This window comes from Rhinoraja longicauda, chromosome 7 (assembly GCF_053455715.1).
Source record: "Rhinoraja longicauda isolate Sanriku21f chromosome 7, sRhiLon1.1, whole genome shotgun sequence".
In the NCBI taxonomy this organism is placed as follows: Eukaryota; Metazoa; Chordata; class Chondrichthyes; order Rajiformes; family Arhynchobatidae; genus Rhinoraja; species Rhinoraja longicauda.
The window spans coordinates 73,216,266-73,231,134 of record NC_135959.1 but is presented as its reverse complement, the minus strand read 5'-3'; the positions used below and the strand labels follow the sequence as shown (position 1 = coordinate 73,231,134).

At 49.9% G+C, this 14,869-nt stretch overlaps 1 protein-coding gene across 1 annotated transcript in view; it reads left to right on the top strand.

The window, feature by feature from the left end:
* Positions 1-14,869, top strand: part of tpte (transmembrane phosphatase with tensin homology) — a 76,267-nt gene that overhangs the window by 42,135 nt on the left and 19,263 nt on the right. The window contains exons 8-9 of the mRNA XM_078402850.1: positions 2,332-2,413; positions 2,508-2,596. Of these exons, the coding sequence (XP_078258976.1) occupies positions 2,332-2,413; positions 2,508-2,596 (171 nt within the window). The remainder of the gene's footprint in view (positions 1-2,331; positions 2,414-2,507; positions 2,597-14,869) is intronic.

Sequence of the window (14,869 nt, the reverse complement as noted above, 5' to 3'; positions counted from 1 at the left end):
CCTCTGGTCCGAGACTCCCACTAGTGGAAACGTCCGCTCCACGTCCACTCCATCCAGGCCTTTCACTATTCGACAAGTTTCAATGAGGTCCCCCCTCAATCCCCTCAAATTGAAACGGCAACAAACACTAGGCTTGACTCAGTCACCCGCATCCTGAGAAATATTTTTAAACAAAATAGAATGGCTGCTTTGATACTGCTGAGATATGAAAGGTTAATTTAGGACTGCTCAATGTTGTCAGGGTGAACTGTTTGGTGTAATAACTTTCTGGTTTGATCACAAATAAAATAAACACATGGTAAACAAAATTACAGTTAAAACTCCAATGTTCTAACACAATAGGATATCCAAGCAATTTAACCCTGTCACTGTATTTTCTTATTTTGGTGTTTCGTGTTAGGTGCACTTTAATTTGGTTTTAAGTTTCTTGTGTTTACAGAAAAGCTTATTTGATGCTTCAAGTTTTTAGATATATATATTTTAATTTAGAGATACAGCGCAGAAACAGGCCCTTCGGCCCACCGGGTCCGCAGCGCCCAGCGATCCCCGCACATTAACACTATCCTACACCCACTAGGGACAATTTTTACATTTACCAAGCCAATTAACCTACAAACCTGCACGTCTTTGGAGTGTGGGAGGAAACCGAAGATCTCGGAGAAAACCCACACAGGTCACGGGGAAAACGTACAAACTCCGTACAGACATTTATAGAACAGCACAGGAACAGGCCCTTCTGCTCACCATGTCCGTGCTGAACATAATGCCAAGTTAATCTGTTCGGCCTGCACATGACCCATACTCCTTAATTTCCTGCACATCCAACTTCCTCTATGAAAGCCAAGTCTTTTCGTGTACCATTATCCTATCTGCCTCCACCCTCTTGTAAGTAATGACTTGCCCAAATCTCCATCAAATGAAATTATGTCTTGGATTACCATCACAAACGTTGTTTTGTAGTTCAGATACTCGTCATGGAGTCCTACAGCATGGGAACAGGCCCATCTGACCAACTGACCAAGCTGATCAAGGTGCCCCTTCGAAGCCAGCCCTATTTGCTGCGTTTGGCCCATGACCCTCTAAACCGTCCCCATCCACTTACCTGTGTCCTCTGTTCAGTGACCTAGAATGTGGTGACTGCAAATGTTCTACTGCCAAAGCCCCATGATCCCACTAAAGCAGAACCCTTTTTGTCAATTGTCACTTTTAAACTTTTAAACTACAGAATCTTCAGCTGCATAAAATTTAGTTTGAGGTGAGAAAGGGGTGGGGGAGGGAATTGAAAGGATGGATGAGGTGAAAAGATTAATCTTGTGATATATGCACCATCACATTTCTAGTAAACATAGAAACATAGAAAATAGGTGCAGGAGTAGGCCATTCGGCCCTTTGAGCCTGCACCGCCATTCAATATGATCATGGCTGATCATCCAACTCAGTAACCTGTACCTGCCTTCTCTCCATACCCCCTGATCCCTTTAGCCACAAGGGCCACATCTAACTCCCTCTTAAATATAGCCAATGAACTGGCCTCAACTACCTTCTGTGGCAGAGAATTCCACAGATTCACCACTCTCTGTGTGAAAAAAAACGTTCTCATCTCGGTCCTAAAAGACTTCCCCCTTATCCTTAAACTGCTCGTGTTTGTACCAATAAATTGACACCAATACTGCAAGTTCCACTTCAGTCAGTCTTTTTCCAAAGTGTCTTGTACATTTCTATGTTTACTGACCCTTCCACATTGTGATGAGTAAGTGCAGCTTTTGACGAAAATGACTCTATATTCCGTGAGGTTCTTCTGATTTTAATGATTTAAAAAATAATAATTAGCTTTACTCGTTGGCTGCTGTCCTGATTTAATGTGAGGCGTGGTCATACAACAGGGAAACAGGTTCTTTGGCCCAACTCGTTCATGCTGACCAAGATGCCCCACCTAGTCTAATCCCATTTGGCCCATATCCCTCTAAACATTTCCTTTCCATCTACCTGTCCAAATGTATTTTAAATATGGTAGTGCCTGCCTCGACTACCTCCTCTGGCCTCTCAATCCATATATCCACCACCCTCTGCGTAAAAGTTGCCTCTCGGGTTCCTATTAAATCTTCCCCCTCTCACCTGAAGCCTACATCCTCTGGTTCTTGATTCCCCTGCCCTGGGTGGTAGATGCTGTGCATTTTGTCGACCTCTAAGGTAACCCTTCAGCCTCCTGCACTCCAAGTAATACAGTCCTAGCCCACCTTAGACCTGTGTTCTCTGGTTGATGTCTCCCCTGAACTGGGGTTCGTGTAGTACCGGACAGTATGTCATTGTAACACCCTGTTTCTGCGGCAGGTGAAAAGGGCTACAACCCGAGGTTCTTCCATTACAGAGTGGAGCGAGTGTTTATTGACGACCACAATGTACCAGCTCTGGAGTAAGTTCCCTTTTTTGTCTCTGAGGTGAATGAACAACCTTGCATTGCTGTCTATTGAAAACATTTAAATGTCGCAATGTTTTTTGTCTATCAGGGACATGCTGAAATTTACAGCTAATGTTCGGGATTGGATGGCAGCTGACGAGAAAAACGTAATAGCAATTCATTGCAAAGGCGGTAAAGGTAGGAGATTTTCCGGTTTTAATAGCTGACTTTCGTGTGCGATTCAGAGCATTTTACTTTGGGTAGTCAAATTCAAAGGTTAATGGATTCATGTCAAATTTAAAAAGGGTGTAGACTGCGTTGACAAGTCTCTGTTCAAGAGCCTGCCTTTGTAATGGGAAGGGTGAACTGGGGTAATGGCTCCAGTGCCTTCAAGGCCGGCTGCAGGAAGTGCCCCGGGACAGAAGGATGGCTGGGCGTGGAGAGGGCCGTCAGTTCACGGGAACTACTCCAGTGTATCGAGCGCGTTGGCTGACTGGACGTTGCACTGAATAATAGCGGCACCTGCACGTGTAATACATGCAAAACAAATTTCACTGTGCAGTTGCCAATGTGATAAAGCAAGCACCATTGAACTATAGTAATGGAGGGGCAGAGGCAATGGACTCTAATCTGTATGGTGCAGATCGCAGTATGGGCCTCAGTGCCACCTTGAGGTCACCTGGGAAAAGTCCACCTCGGATCATGGATCATTAGACATGGCAAAAGAAATGGGAAATGCTGGAAATCTCAGCAGGTCGGGCAGCGTCAGCTTACGGATCAACGGTCTTGGGTCTGAAACCCTTCACCCATTGGGGAAGGCCGTGCCGACCGAGGTAACTCAATGTAGTGTAAGAAAATAACTGCAGATGCTGGTACAAATCGAAGGTATTCCTTCACAAAATGCTGGAGTAACTCAGCAGGTCAGGCAGCATCTCGGGAGAGAAGGAATGGGCGACGTTTCGGGTCGAGACCCTTCTTCAGACTGAAGAAGGGTCTCGACCCGAAACGTCGCCCATTCCTTCTCTCCCGAGATGCTGCCTGACCTGTGGAGTTACTCCAGCATTTTGCGAGGTAACTCAAATGGGTCAGGCAGCATCTCTGGAGAACAGGGGCAGGCGGCGTTTTGGGTCGGGACCTAGATCTTCAGACTCGTATTGAAGAGGTGTGCAAGTTGTGTTTCATGTAGGGGAGAAAGTGGAGGGATGTGTAGAACAAAGGGACTGATTGTCTGTGGTAGGGTGACTGAGATTGGTGTATTATCGTCACGTGCACTGAGGTACAGTGAAAGGCTTTGAGCTATCCTGTAACATCAAACCACTTCCAGCACAACAGGTAGTGGTGCAATGAGAGAGCCCAGAATAGATTGCAGCGTTGCAGCTGAAGATCAAACAAGTGCATGGTCTGAAATGATGTAGGACGGAGGTTCTTCGGCACTGTGGCGCATCGGGGGAGTTGCTGTCTCGCAGTGCCAGAGACCCTGGTTCGATCCTGACTACGGGTGCTGCCTGTACGGAGTTTGTACGTTCTCCCTGTGCCCGTGTGGGTTCTCCCCTGTTCCACTGAGTTACTCCAGCAATTTGTGTCTAGCTTGGGTTTTCTCCTCCCACACTCCAAAGGTGGACAATGTTTGTAGGTTAATTTGCTTTTGTAAATTGTTCCGTGTGTGTGTAAGATAGTGCAAGTGTAGGAGGTGATCGCTGGTCAATAGACAATAGGTGCAGGAGGTGGCCATTCGGCCCTTCGAGCCAGCACCGCCATTCGCCGTGATCGCGGCTGATCATCCACAATCAGTACCCCGTTCCTGCCTTCTCCCCATATCCCCTGACTCCGCTATCATTAAGAGCTCTATCTAGCTCTCTTGAATGCATTCAGAGAATTGGCCTCCACTGCCTTCTGAGGCCGAGAGTTCCACAGGTTCACAACTCTCTGAGCGAAAAAGTTCTTCCTCATCTCCGTTCTAAATGGCCTACCCCTTATTCTTAAACTGTGGCCCCTGGTTCGGCACTCCCTGGTCGGGACTTGCTCGGTGGGCTGAAGTTCCTGTTTCCATGCTGCATCTCTAAAGTCTAATACACCCTTGGCTTGTGAGAGATTGTGCGGCAGTCTGAGAACAGAGGGGGAAAAGATGCGCTTCCTGAGTATTGGCAATGGATTTGTGTGCATTTGTGGAATTTGAAACACTGAACCAGGAATGGAAAATGCTGGGAACAACACCAAACCGGCCCATCAACATTTTGTGGAAAGATGGTTAACAGTTGGTCTGTTCCAAATGTTGGGGGAACTCCGGAATGTTCCCACTGTTGGGGGAGTCCAGAACCAGGGGCCATTTAAGAAAAAAGGGGAGGCCATTTAAAACTGAGGTGAGAAGAAACTTTTTCACCCAGAGAGTTGTAAATTTGTGAAATTCTCTGCCGTATGAATTTAAGAGAGAGTTAGATAGAGCTCTAGGAGCAAGCGGAATCAAGGGATATGGGGAAAAGGCAGGCACGGGTTACTGATTGTGGATGATCAGCCATGATCACAATGAATGGCGGTGCTGCCTCAAAGGGCCAAATAGCTCCCTCCTGCACCTATTTTCTATGACCAGCATAGTTTTTACACACAAGGAATCACAGATGTTGGTATACAATTAGACCGTGTGGGTCAGGCAGTATCTCTGGAGCATCAAGAAAGGTCCTGAACTGAAACTTCGTCTGTCCATTCCTTCCACAGAGGCTGCCTGATCTGCTGAGTTACTCCAGCACTTCATGTCTGCTTAGCTTTTCTTTCACTTTGTGTTTTGCTTCCGTTTTCCAGCAACTGTAGTTTTTTTTAATTCAAATTTACTTTGAAATAATAAAATGTGCTTTGAAGAGCAGATTAACCTGTCACCAGAGATGTGAGTCGGATCTCTTGGGAGACGTGGCGTTTATCCTCTCACCCGACTGTCCTCTCAGTAAACCATAGCTCATGAAAAACATTTTGGAAATCAGAAATAAGAACCAAAGATACGGGAAATATTCAGCAGATCAGGCAGCATCTGTATGTGTGAGAGAGTGTTAAAGGTTTGGGTCAGACTTTTTTTAATCACAATTGTTGTGCAGGAAGGTACTGTGGCGGCGCCCGGTGGCTAGGCCACTCCCTTGGTCATTCCACTCGGCACTGAGTGGACGGGGGGGATTAGGTCATTTTCCTGGGTCATTCCCTTTGGGTCAGGTGGTCTGGGGCTATAAAGGGTTTTGGGTGTTTCGACTCACATGATGAGTACGGTGTGAGTGTTCGTTGCAGATTAAAGTATTGTTATTAATAATCTGGCGTCTGGCCTGATTTCTGTGGCGACCGCACCCACTACACTGGTGACCTCGACGTTCCTTCGCAAGTCGCGATGGACCTGAACGCTCCGCTAACCGACTCTGCCAGTCAGCCGCCTCTGGACCCTGCCGCCCGCGCCGCTCTCCACGCCGTGGCGGTGAGGCTGCCTCCCCTGTGGACCGACGACCCCGACTTCTGGTTTAACCAGGCCGAGGCACAGTTCGCCCTGCGGGGCGTAACTGCCGACGACACCAAGTATTTTAATGTAGTCGGCACATTCCCTGCTCGTGGACGTTAAGCGGCAGCGTTTGGTGCACTCCGTCACCTTGCAGCCTGTTTTCCTCCGCTTGGGCGACCCGGTCGTGCACCCTGATGGGCCCCTGTCGTCCGTGGACGCTACGTTCTCGCGAGTTCTGGCTGAGTTCCCCGATATCCTGGACCCCCAATTCCACTCCGCCGCCCCGAAGCATGGGTGGTGCATCACATTCCCACTACTGGCCCGCCCTTGTACGCCCGGGCGCGGCGTCTTCCACCGGACAAGCTCCGTCTCGCTCGGGAGGAGTTCCGCCTTATGGGGTCGCTGGGTATTGTGCGCCGCTCAGACAGCCCATGGGCGTCCCCGCTCCATATGGTCCCCAAGGCAGACGGTGGTTGACGTCCTTGCGGGGACTACCGTCGGCTTAACGATGCTACCATCGCTGACAGGTATCCGGTCCCCCACATTCAGGACTGTAACGCACACCTGGCTGGGGCCACAGTGGTTTCCAAGGTCGATCTGGTGCGTGGCTACAATCAGATTCCCGTCCACCCAGACGACGTCCCCAAGACGGCCATCGTGACACCATTTGGCCTTTTCGAATTCCTCCGTATGCCGTTTGGACTCAAGAACGCTGCGCAAGCCTTTCAGCGGCTTATGGACTGTGCCTGCCATGGCCTGGACTTTGTGTTCGTGTACCTTGATGACATTTTGGTAGCGAGCCGCTCGAGACAGGAGCATTTTGCCCATCTCCGCCAGCTATGCCAGCGCCTCAGCGATCATGGGCTGGCCATCAACATCGCCAAATGCCGTTTCGGGGTGTCATCCATCGATTTCCTGGGCCACCAAGTGACCCCGCACAGGGCGCTGCCGCTCCCGAACAAGGTGGACGCGGTGCGCCAGTTTCCACGCCCGACCACCGTGCGGGGCCTCCAGGAGTTCGTGGGGATGGTGGCCTTTTACCACCGATTTGTGCCGTCTGCAGCCCGGATCATGCGCCCGCTGTTTCACCTCATGGCGGGCAAGCGCAGGGAGGTTGAATGGACTGACGATGCGGTGGCGGCGTTCCAACGTGCCAAGGAAGCCCTGGCTGCGGCCACGATGCTCGTGCACCCACGGGCGGATGCACCAACCAGCCTGACGGTCGACACTTCGGAGGTGGCGGTTGGGGCGGTGCTAGAACAGCACATTGATGGGTGTTGGAAGCCTCTCGCTTTCTTCAGCAGGCACCTCAGCGGCGCACAGTGGAACTACAGTGCCTTTGACCGCGAGCTCCTTGCCCTTTACCTTGCAGTCCGCCACTTCCGCTATTTCCTCGAGGGGCGTACTTACACCGCGTACACGGACCACAAGCCCCTTACCTTTGCGTTCGCCAAGGTGTCCGACCCGTGGTCAGCTCGCCAGCAGCGGCAGTTGGCTTTCGTCTCGGAATACACTACCTCCATCCCTTTCATTGGGGGCAAAGACAACCGAGTGGCCGACGCCTTGTCTCGACCCGCGGTCCACGCCGTCCGGCAAGTGGCCGATGGCATCGACTACTCAGCCGTGGCGGCGGCACAGTTGACAGACGGAGATGTCCGCCTATCGTACCACCGTTTCGGGCCTGAGGTTGGAGGATGTTCCCTGTGGCACTGGGGGCGCGACGCTGCTGTGCGATGTATCCACCGGGCAGCCACGGCCCATCGTTCCTGTTGCCTGGCGACGCGGGTGTTCGAGGTGCTCCACGGGCTGGCCCACCCATCCATTTGGGCGACGACGACCCTCGTGGCTTCCCGTTTCGTTTGGCACGGGTTACGCAAGCAGGTTGGGCATTGGGCGCGCACCTGCATCCCGTGCCAAACTGCAAAGGTACAGCGGCATGTGCGTGCGCCGCTCCAGGAGTTCCCCGTCCCTCGCCACCGTTTTGACCACATCCATGTGGACATCGTGGGGCCGCTGCCGCCTTCTCGGGGTTTCACCTACCTCCTGACAGTGGTGGACCGTTTCACGCGGTGGCCGGAGGCAGTTCCACTGCCGAACACTTCTGCCTCTACTTGTGCCCGTGCCTTGGCGACTCACTGGATTGCCAGGTTTGGGGTGCTGCTTGACATCACGTCTGACAGGGGGCCACAATTCACCTCCGAGCTGTGGTCATCCATGGCCCAACTGCTGGGGGTTAACCTGCACCGCACCACAGCGTACCATCCGCAGGCGAACGGCCTGGTGGAGCGTTTCCACCGCCAGCTCAAGGCCGCTCTGAAGGCCCGGCTCGTTGGGCCGGACTGGGTCGACGCGTTGCCGTGGGTTTTACTGGGTGTCCGCACCGCCCCCAAGGAAGACTTGGCCACCTCCTCGGCTGAATTGGTGTACAGGGCTCCGCTGACAGTGCCCGGGGAGTTCGTTCCCTCCGCCCAGGGTCAGGCAGAACAGCCCTTGGCCGCCCTGCAACGCCTTCGGGAGACGGTGGGCTCGCTGGCGCCAGTGCCGACGTCTCGCCACGGTTCTGTGCGGTCACATGTCCCTTCCGCCCTGCAGGACTATCCTTTTGTTTTCCTGCGTCGGGATGCCCACCGGACACCGCTTCAGCGGCCTTATGAGGGACCGTTCAAAGTGCTTGAGCGAGGCTCTGCCACCTTCGTGTTGGACATGGGGGGTCGTCCTGAGATGGTCTCTCTTTCGCGGCTGAAGCCGGCGCACGTGGACGTTAGCCAGCCGGTTCTACTGGCGCAGCCTCGCCCTCGGGGTCGTCCGGCGTCCCGGCCCTTACCCCCGGAGTTCCCACGGGTGCCTTCCCCTGGCCAGGTGGTTCCGGTTCCTGCGCCCGCCGTGGTGCGCACGCGAGCTGGTCGTTTTGTCCGTTCCCCTGTCCGTTTCGTGCCTCTGGTTCTTGGTGGGGGCGGTACTGTGGCAGCGCCCGGGGCCTAGGCCACTCCCTTGGTCATTCCACTCGGCACTGAGTGGACGGGGGGGATTAGGTCATTTTCCTGGGTCATTCCCTTTGGGTCAGGTGGTCTGGGGCTATAAAGGGTTTTGGGTGTTTCGACTCACATGATGAGTACGGTGTGAGTGTTCGTTGCACATTAAAGTGTTGTTATTACTTACCTGGCGTCTGGCCTGATTTCTGTGGCGTCCAGACTCCACTACAGTACTGAAATTTGGGTGCATTGTGGGAGTTTTGTTAGAAACATAGAAAATAGGTGCAGGAGGAGGCCATTTGGCCCTTCGAGCCAGCACCGCCATTCATTGTGATCATGGCTGATCATCCACAATCAATAACCCGTGCCTGCCTTCTCCCCATATCCCTTGATTCCACTAGCCCCTAAAGCTCTATCTAACTCTCTCTTAAATCCATTTAGTGATTTGGCCTCCACTGCCCTCTGTGGCAGAGAATTCCACAAATTCACAACTCTCTGGGTGAAAATGTTCCTCCTCACCTCAGTTTTAAATGGCCTCCCCTTTATTCTAAGACTGTGGCCCCTGGTTCTGGACTCGCCCAACATTGGGAACATTTTTCCTGCATCTAGCTTGTCCAGTCCTTTTATAATTTTATATGTTTCTTTAAGATCCCATCTCATCCTTCTAAACTCCAGTGAATGCAAGCCTAGTCTTTTCAATCTTTCCTCATATGACAGTCCCGCCATCCCAGGGATCAATCTCGTGAACCTACACTGCACTGCCTCAATTACAAGGATGTCCTTCCTCAAATTAGGAGACCAAAACTGTACACAATTTTGTATAGGCCCCTGGTCTTACCAGGGCCTTATACAACTGCAGAAGAACCTCTTTACTCCTTTACTGAAATCCTCTCGTTATGAAGGCCAACATACCATTAGCTTTCTTCACTGTCTGCTGTACCTGCACGCCAACTTTCAGTGACTGGTGTACAAGGACACCCAGGTCTCGCTGCACTTCCCCCTTACCTAACCTAACACCATTGAGATAATAATCTGCCTCCTTGATTTTGCCGCCAAAGTGGATAACCTACTTTGATAACCTTCTGTTCACTCGTGTATTTGTATCAGGAACATGGTGTGGAAAAGGATCGCCTATCTTCATCCATGAGCGATGCTACAAATTGTCGTTAATCTGGCCCCGGGGAAAATGGGAGAGGGAAAGATCAGGAACGAACAGCAGGTTTAAAACGGAAGCATTGGTAACTGTTGAATGCAAGGTGCCGGTATCAAGTTGAGCAATGTCGGAATTATGCACAGTTCCTTTGTCTTGGGATGCAATCTTGAAACGGGGAATCGGAGAGAGAGACGAACAGTGTGGTTATTGAAGAGTTGGGAATAGATTACCTGAAACGATCTGCGAGCTGGATTTATTTTTGGGAGGGGCGAGTGATTAGCATGGCATTGAGTGGGGTTTCTTTTAGTGGGTGCGGGTCAGAGGCGTTTGAAAGTATAAATACCATTGGTTGGGGTTTGAAAATCCCTTCATTGTGAAGTGTAACCTCAATAAGTGCTACTGTGGCTCAGCTGACATATAGTTAAAGTGTAGGAAGGAACTGCAGATGCTGGTTTAAACTGAAGATAGACACAAAATGCTGGAGTAACTCAGCGGGACATGCAGCATCTCTGGACAGAAGGAATAGGTGACGTTTTGGGTTGAGACCCTTCCTCAGACTGGTTAGGGGAAAGGGAAACAAGAGACATTGGCGATGATGTAGAGAGATAAAGAACAATGAATGAAAGATATGCTAAAAAGTGACGATGATAAAGGCTATTGTTAGCAGTTCTGGTGAGAACGAGAAGCTAGTGTGATTAGGGGGAGGGAGAGGAGGAGGAGGGGGAGGGGGAGAGTTGGCGAAATCAATATTCATACCACTGGGCTGTAAGCTGTCCAAGCAAAATATGAGATGCTGTTCCTCCAATTTGCGTTTAGCGTCACTCTGACAATGGAGGAGACCCAGGACAGAAAGGTCACTGTGGGAATGGGAAGGAGAATTACAGTGTTTAGCCACCGGGAGATCAGGTAGGTCCAGGCGGACTGAGCGCCTAAAGTGATCTACATTGGTCAAAACTTGGAACCATGAGAAACTTGCCTTCAGTGCCACACGGTGGCGCAGCGGTAGAGTTGCTGCCTTACAGCGAATGCAGCGCCGGAGACTCGGGTTCGATCCTGACTACGGGCGCCGTCTGTACGGAGTTTGTACGTTCTCCCCGTGACCTGCGTGGGTTTTCTCCGAGATCTTCGGTTTCCTCCCACACTCCAAAGACGTACAGGTATGTAGGTTAATTGGCTGGGCAATTGGCTGGGCTGGGCATGTAAAAATTGTTCCTAGTGGGTGTAGCATAGTGTTAATGTGCGGGGATCGCTGGGCGGCGCGGACTCGGTGGGCCGAAGGGCCTGTTTCTGCGCTGTATCTCTAAATCTAAAAAAAAAAAAAATTCAAAATTTCCTGGGTGAGCAGCTTATTGACAATGTCCAAATCGCCTCTGAATTAAAATCTAAAGACGTCAAGATGAGTCCCCATCAATTGGACCGTCCCTCTCTGTTACACAAATGGCAATCTAGATTCTCTGGTAGTGTTGGAAGATGTAGAAGACGACAAGAGATGTGTGTCATGATCCACAGGGCATGCTTTTGTGCAACGCAAGATCTTCAATCCATTGACCAGGGTGGTGCAGCAGTGGGAGATGCTGCCTTGTAGTGCCAGAGACCCGAGTTTGATCCTGTGTTACGGGTGCTGTCTGTACAGAGTTTGACTGCTCTCCCTGTGAGCGAATGGGTTTTCTCCAGGAGCTCCGGTTTCCTCCCACATTCCAAAGACGTGCAGGTATGTAGGTTAATTCGGTAAAGTTGTAAATTCTCCCGAGAGTGCAGGATGGTGCTAGTGCACTGGGTGATCGCTGGTCGACACAGACTCAGTGGGCCGAAGGGCCTGTTTCCATGCTGTATCTCAAGTCTAAAGACCTTCTGAATTGTCAGGACTTTGTCTCGCATCTTGGGTTTGAGCTATCCTCTGGAAAATTGAGGGGATGAGTTTGGCCTTTTCAGGACAGTGCTGCAATGATGGGTTGGAGGACGTCTGCTGATTTGGGTAGCCTTGGAATAGTTTGTTAGTCAGCATTGAGATTGGAGCAGGGTGTGTTGGCCAAATCACACTGGCTGATGTCAACCATCAAACCAGAAAGAAGCATCTTGCAAAATTAGCTGATGGCACTGCAGAAGTGAGACCTGTGAAGGCAGTGAAGAAAGCCTTCAATGCGAGAGGATTTGAGTTTAGGAGCAAGGAGGTCCTACTGCAGTTGTACAGGGCCCTGGTGAGATCGCACCTGGGGTATTGTGTGCGGTTTTGGGCTCCTAATTTGAGGAAGGACATCATTGCTATTGAGGGAGTCCAGCGTAGGTTCACCAGGTTAATTCCCGGGATGGTGGGACTGACGTATGATGAAATAATGGGTCGACTGGGCTTGTATTCACTGGAATTTAAAAAGACGAGAGGGGATCTTATAGAAACATATGCAAATTCTGAGAGGATAGGACAGGGTGGATGCAGGAAAAATGTTCCCGATGTAGGGGGAGTCCAGAACCAGGGGTCACAGTTTAATAATAAGGGGTGGGCCACTTAGGACTGAGATGAGGAAAATCTTTTTCACCCAGAGAGTTGTGAATCTGTGGAACTTTCTGCCACAGATGGCAGTGGAGGCCAATTCACTGCATGTTTTCAAGAGAGGGTTAGATAGAGCTCTAATGGAATCAAGGGATACGGGGAGAAAGCTGGATTGGGGTACTGATTTAGGACGATCCGCCATGATCATATTGAATGGCGGTGCTGGCTTGAAGGGTCAAATGGCCTACTCCTGCACCTATTTTCTACGTTTGGAGAAAGAGAAACCGGCCTTTGCGGTAACTCACACCGATTTGGGAGGTGTCGTGGTGCAGTCCTGAAAGGTGAATGAATTTTCGAGCAACTCTGAGCCCATCTCAAATAAGATACATGTCGGATGCAAGAGGAGCTCTCGATGATTCAGTGGTGCTTTATTGAACCATTGAGGTCTTCTTGCACCTGACGCTCGTCTCATTGAAATGGGCTCACAGCTGCTCGAAGATTCATTCCACTCTGACCTCTTCCAAAAGGCAAGATTCCCGACACATGAATAGCTCTGTGAATTTCCCTGCCCTTGTGTTGTAACAGGGAGCGGTTTAGTCCAGGATGAAGGAAAATTTCCATAGAGAACCTGATGCCCTGATGCTTGCACATATCTCCATGGTGGGGTTAGTCAAATATCTGTTTTGTGCTTCAATGATTTACCACTGACCTCAGTAGTTTAATCCGCAGCGGTTCTGTTGCAGGAGGGTTCGATGGCCTCGAGCACATATTGGCTTTCTAAACTGAATTTCAAATAAAAGACATTGTGCGTTGACTAGGTGTACAAAATAAATCTGTCGGCCAAATAGTCTTGCAGAAATTAGTCCTGCAGCACAGAAACGAGCCTCATCTTTCCATGCTAATCGAGATGCCCCATCTAAGCTGGTCCCGTTTGGCCCATTTCCAATCCATATCACCATTTTGTAGCCAAATACTTGTACTTACCCAAAAGTCTTCTGTTGTTTTCGTACCAGCCTTAACTACCTCCTCTGGCAGCTCGTTCCATACACCCACCACCCTCTGTGTAGAAAAAGTTGGCCCTCGAGTTTCTATTAAATCTTTCCCCTCTCACCTTAAACCTATGCCCTCTTGCTCAATTTCCCCATCTCTGGGTTAAAGATTATATGCATTCACCCCATCTATTCCCCTCATGATTTTATACTCTATATATATATATATATATATGGAAAAAAAGAGCATGAAAGAAAGCCTGCGGGGAATATAAAAACTGACTCGCAAAGCTTCTTTAGATATGTAAAAAGGAAATGATTAGTGAAGACAGATGTAGGCCCCTTACAATCTGAGACAGGTGAATTTATAATGGAAAACAAAGAAATGGCAGAACAGTTAAATGAGTACTTTGCTTGTGTCTTCCTTCGTGAAAACAGAACCAATCTCCCAGAAATTCTACAGGGAGGGAGGAACTGAAGGGAATCCACATTAGTCAGGAAATGGTGTTAGGTAAACTGTTGGGATTGAAGGCAGATAAATCCCCAGGGCCTGGTGGCCTGCATCCCAGAGTACTCAGGGAGGTGGCCCTAGAAATTGTGGATGTATTGGTGATCATTTTCCAATGTTCTCTCGACTCTGGATCAGTTCCTGTGGACTGGAGGGTAGCCAATGTAACTCAATTTTTTCAGAAAGGAGGGAGAGGGAAAACAGGGAATAATAGACCAGTTAGCCTTACATCGGTAGTGGGGAAGATGCTTGAGGCGATTATTAAAGATGTTATAGCAGCACATTTGGAAAGCAGTGATGGGATCGGTCAAAGTCAGCATGGATTTATGAAGGGGAAATCATTCTTGACTACTCTTTTGGAAATTTTTGAGGATGCAACAAGTAGAATGGATAAGGGAGAGCCAGTGGATATGGTGTATCTGGACTTTCAAAAAGCCTTTGACAAGATCCCACACAAGAGATTAGTGTGCAAAATTAGAGCACATGGTATTGGGGGTAGGGTATTGACATGGATAGAGAACTGGTTGGCAGACAGGAAGCAAAGAGTAGGAATTAACGGGTCCTTTTCAGAATGGCAGGCAGTGACTAGTGGGGTGCTGCAAGGCTCGTTGCTGGGACCCCAGTTGTTTACAATATATATTAACGATTTCGACGAGGGAATTAAATGAGACATCTCCAGGTTTGCGGATGACACAAAGCTGGGTGGCAGTGTGAGCTGCGATGAGGATGCTGTGAGGTTGCAGGGTGACTTGGATAAGTTGGGAGAGTGGGCAGATGCATGCCAGATGCACAATAATGTGGATAAATGTGAGGTTATCCACCTTGGTGGCGAGAACAGGAAGACAGATTATTATCTGAATGGTGTCAGATTAAGAAAAGGGGAGGTACAACG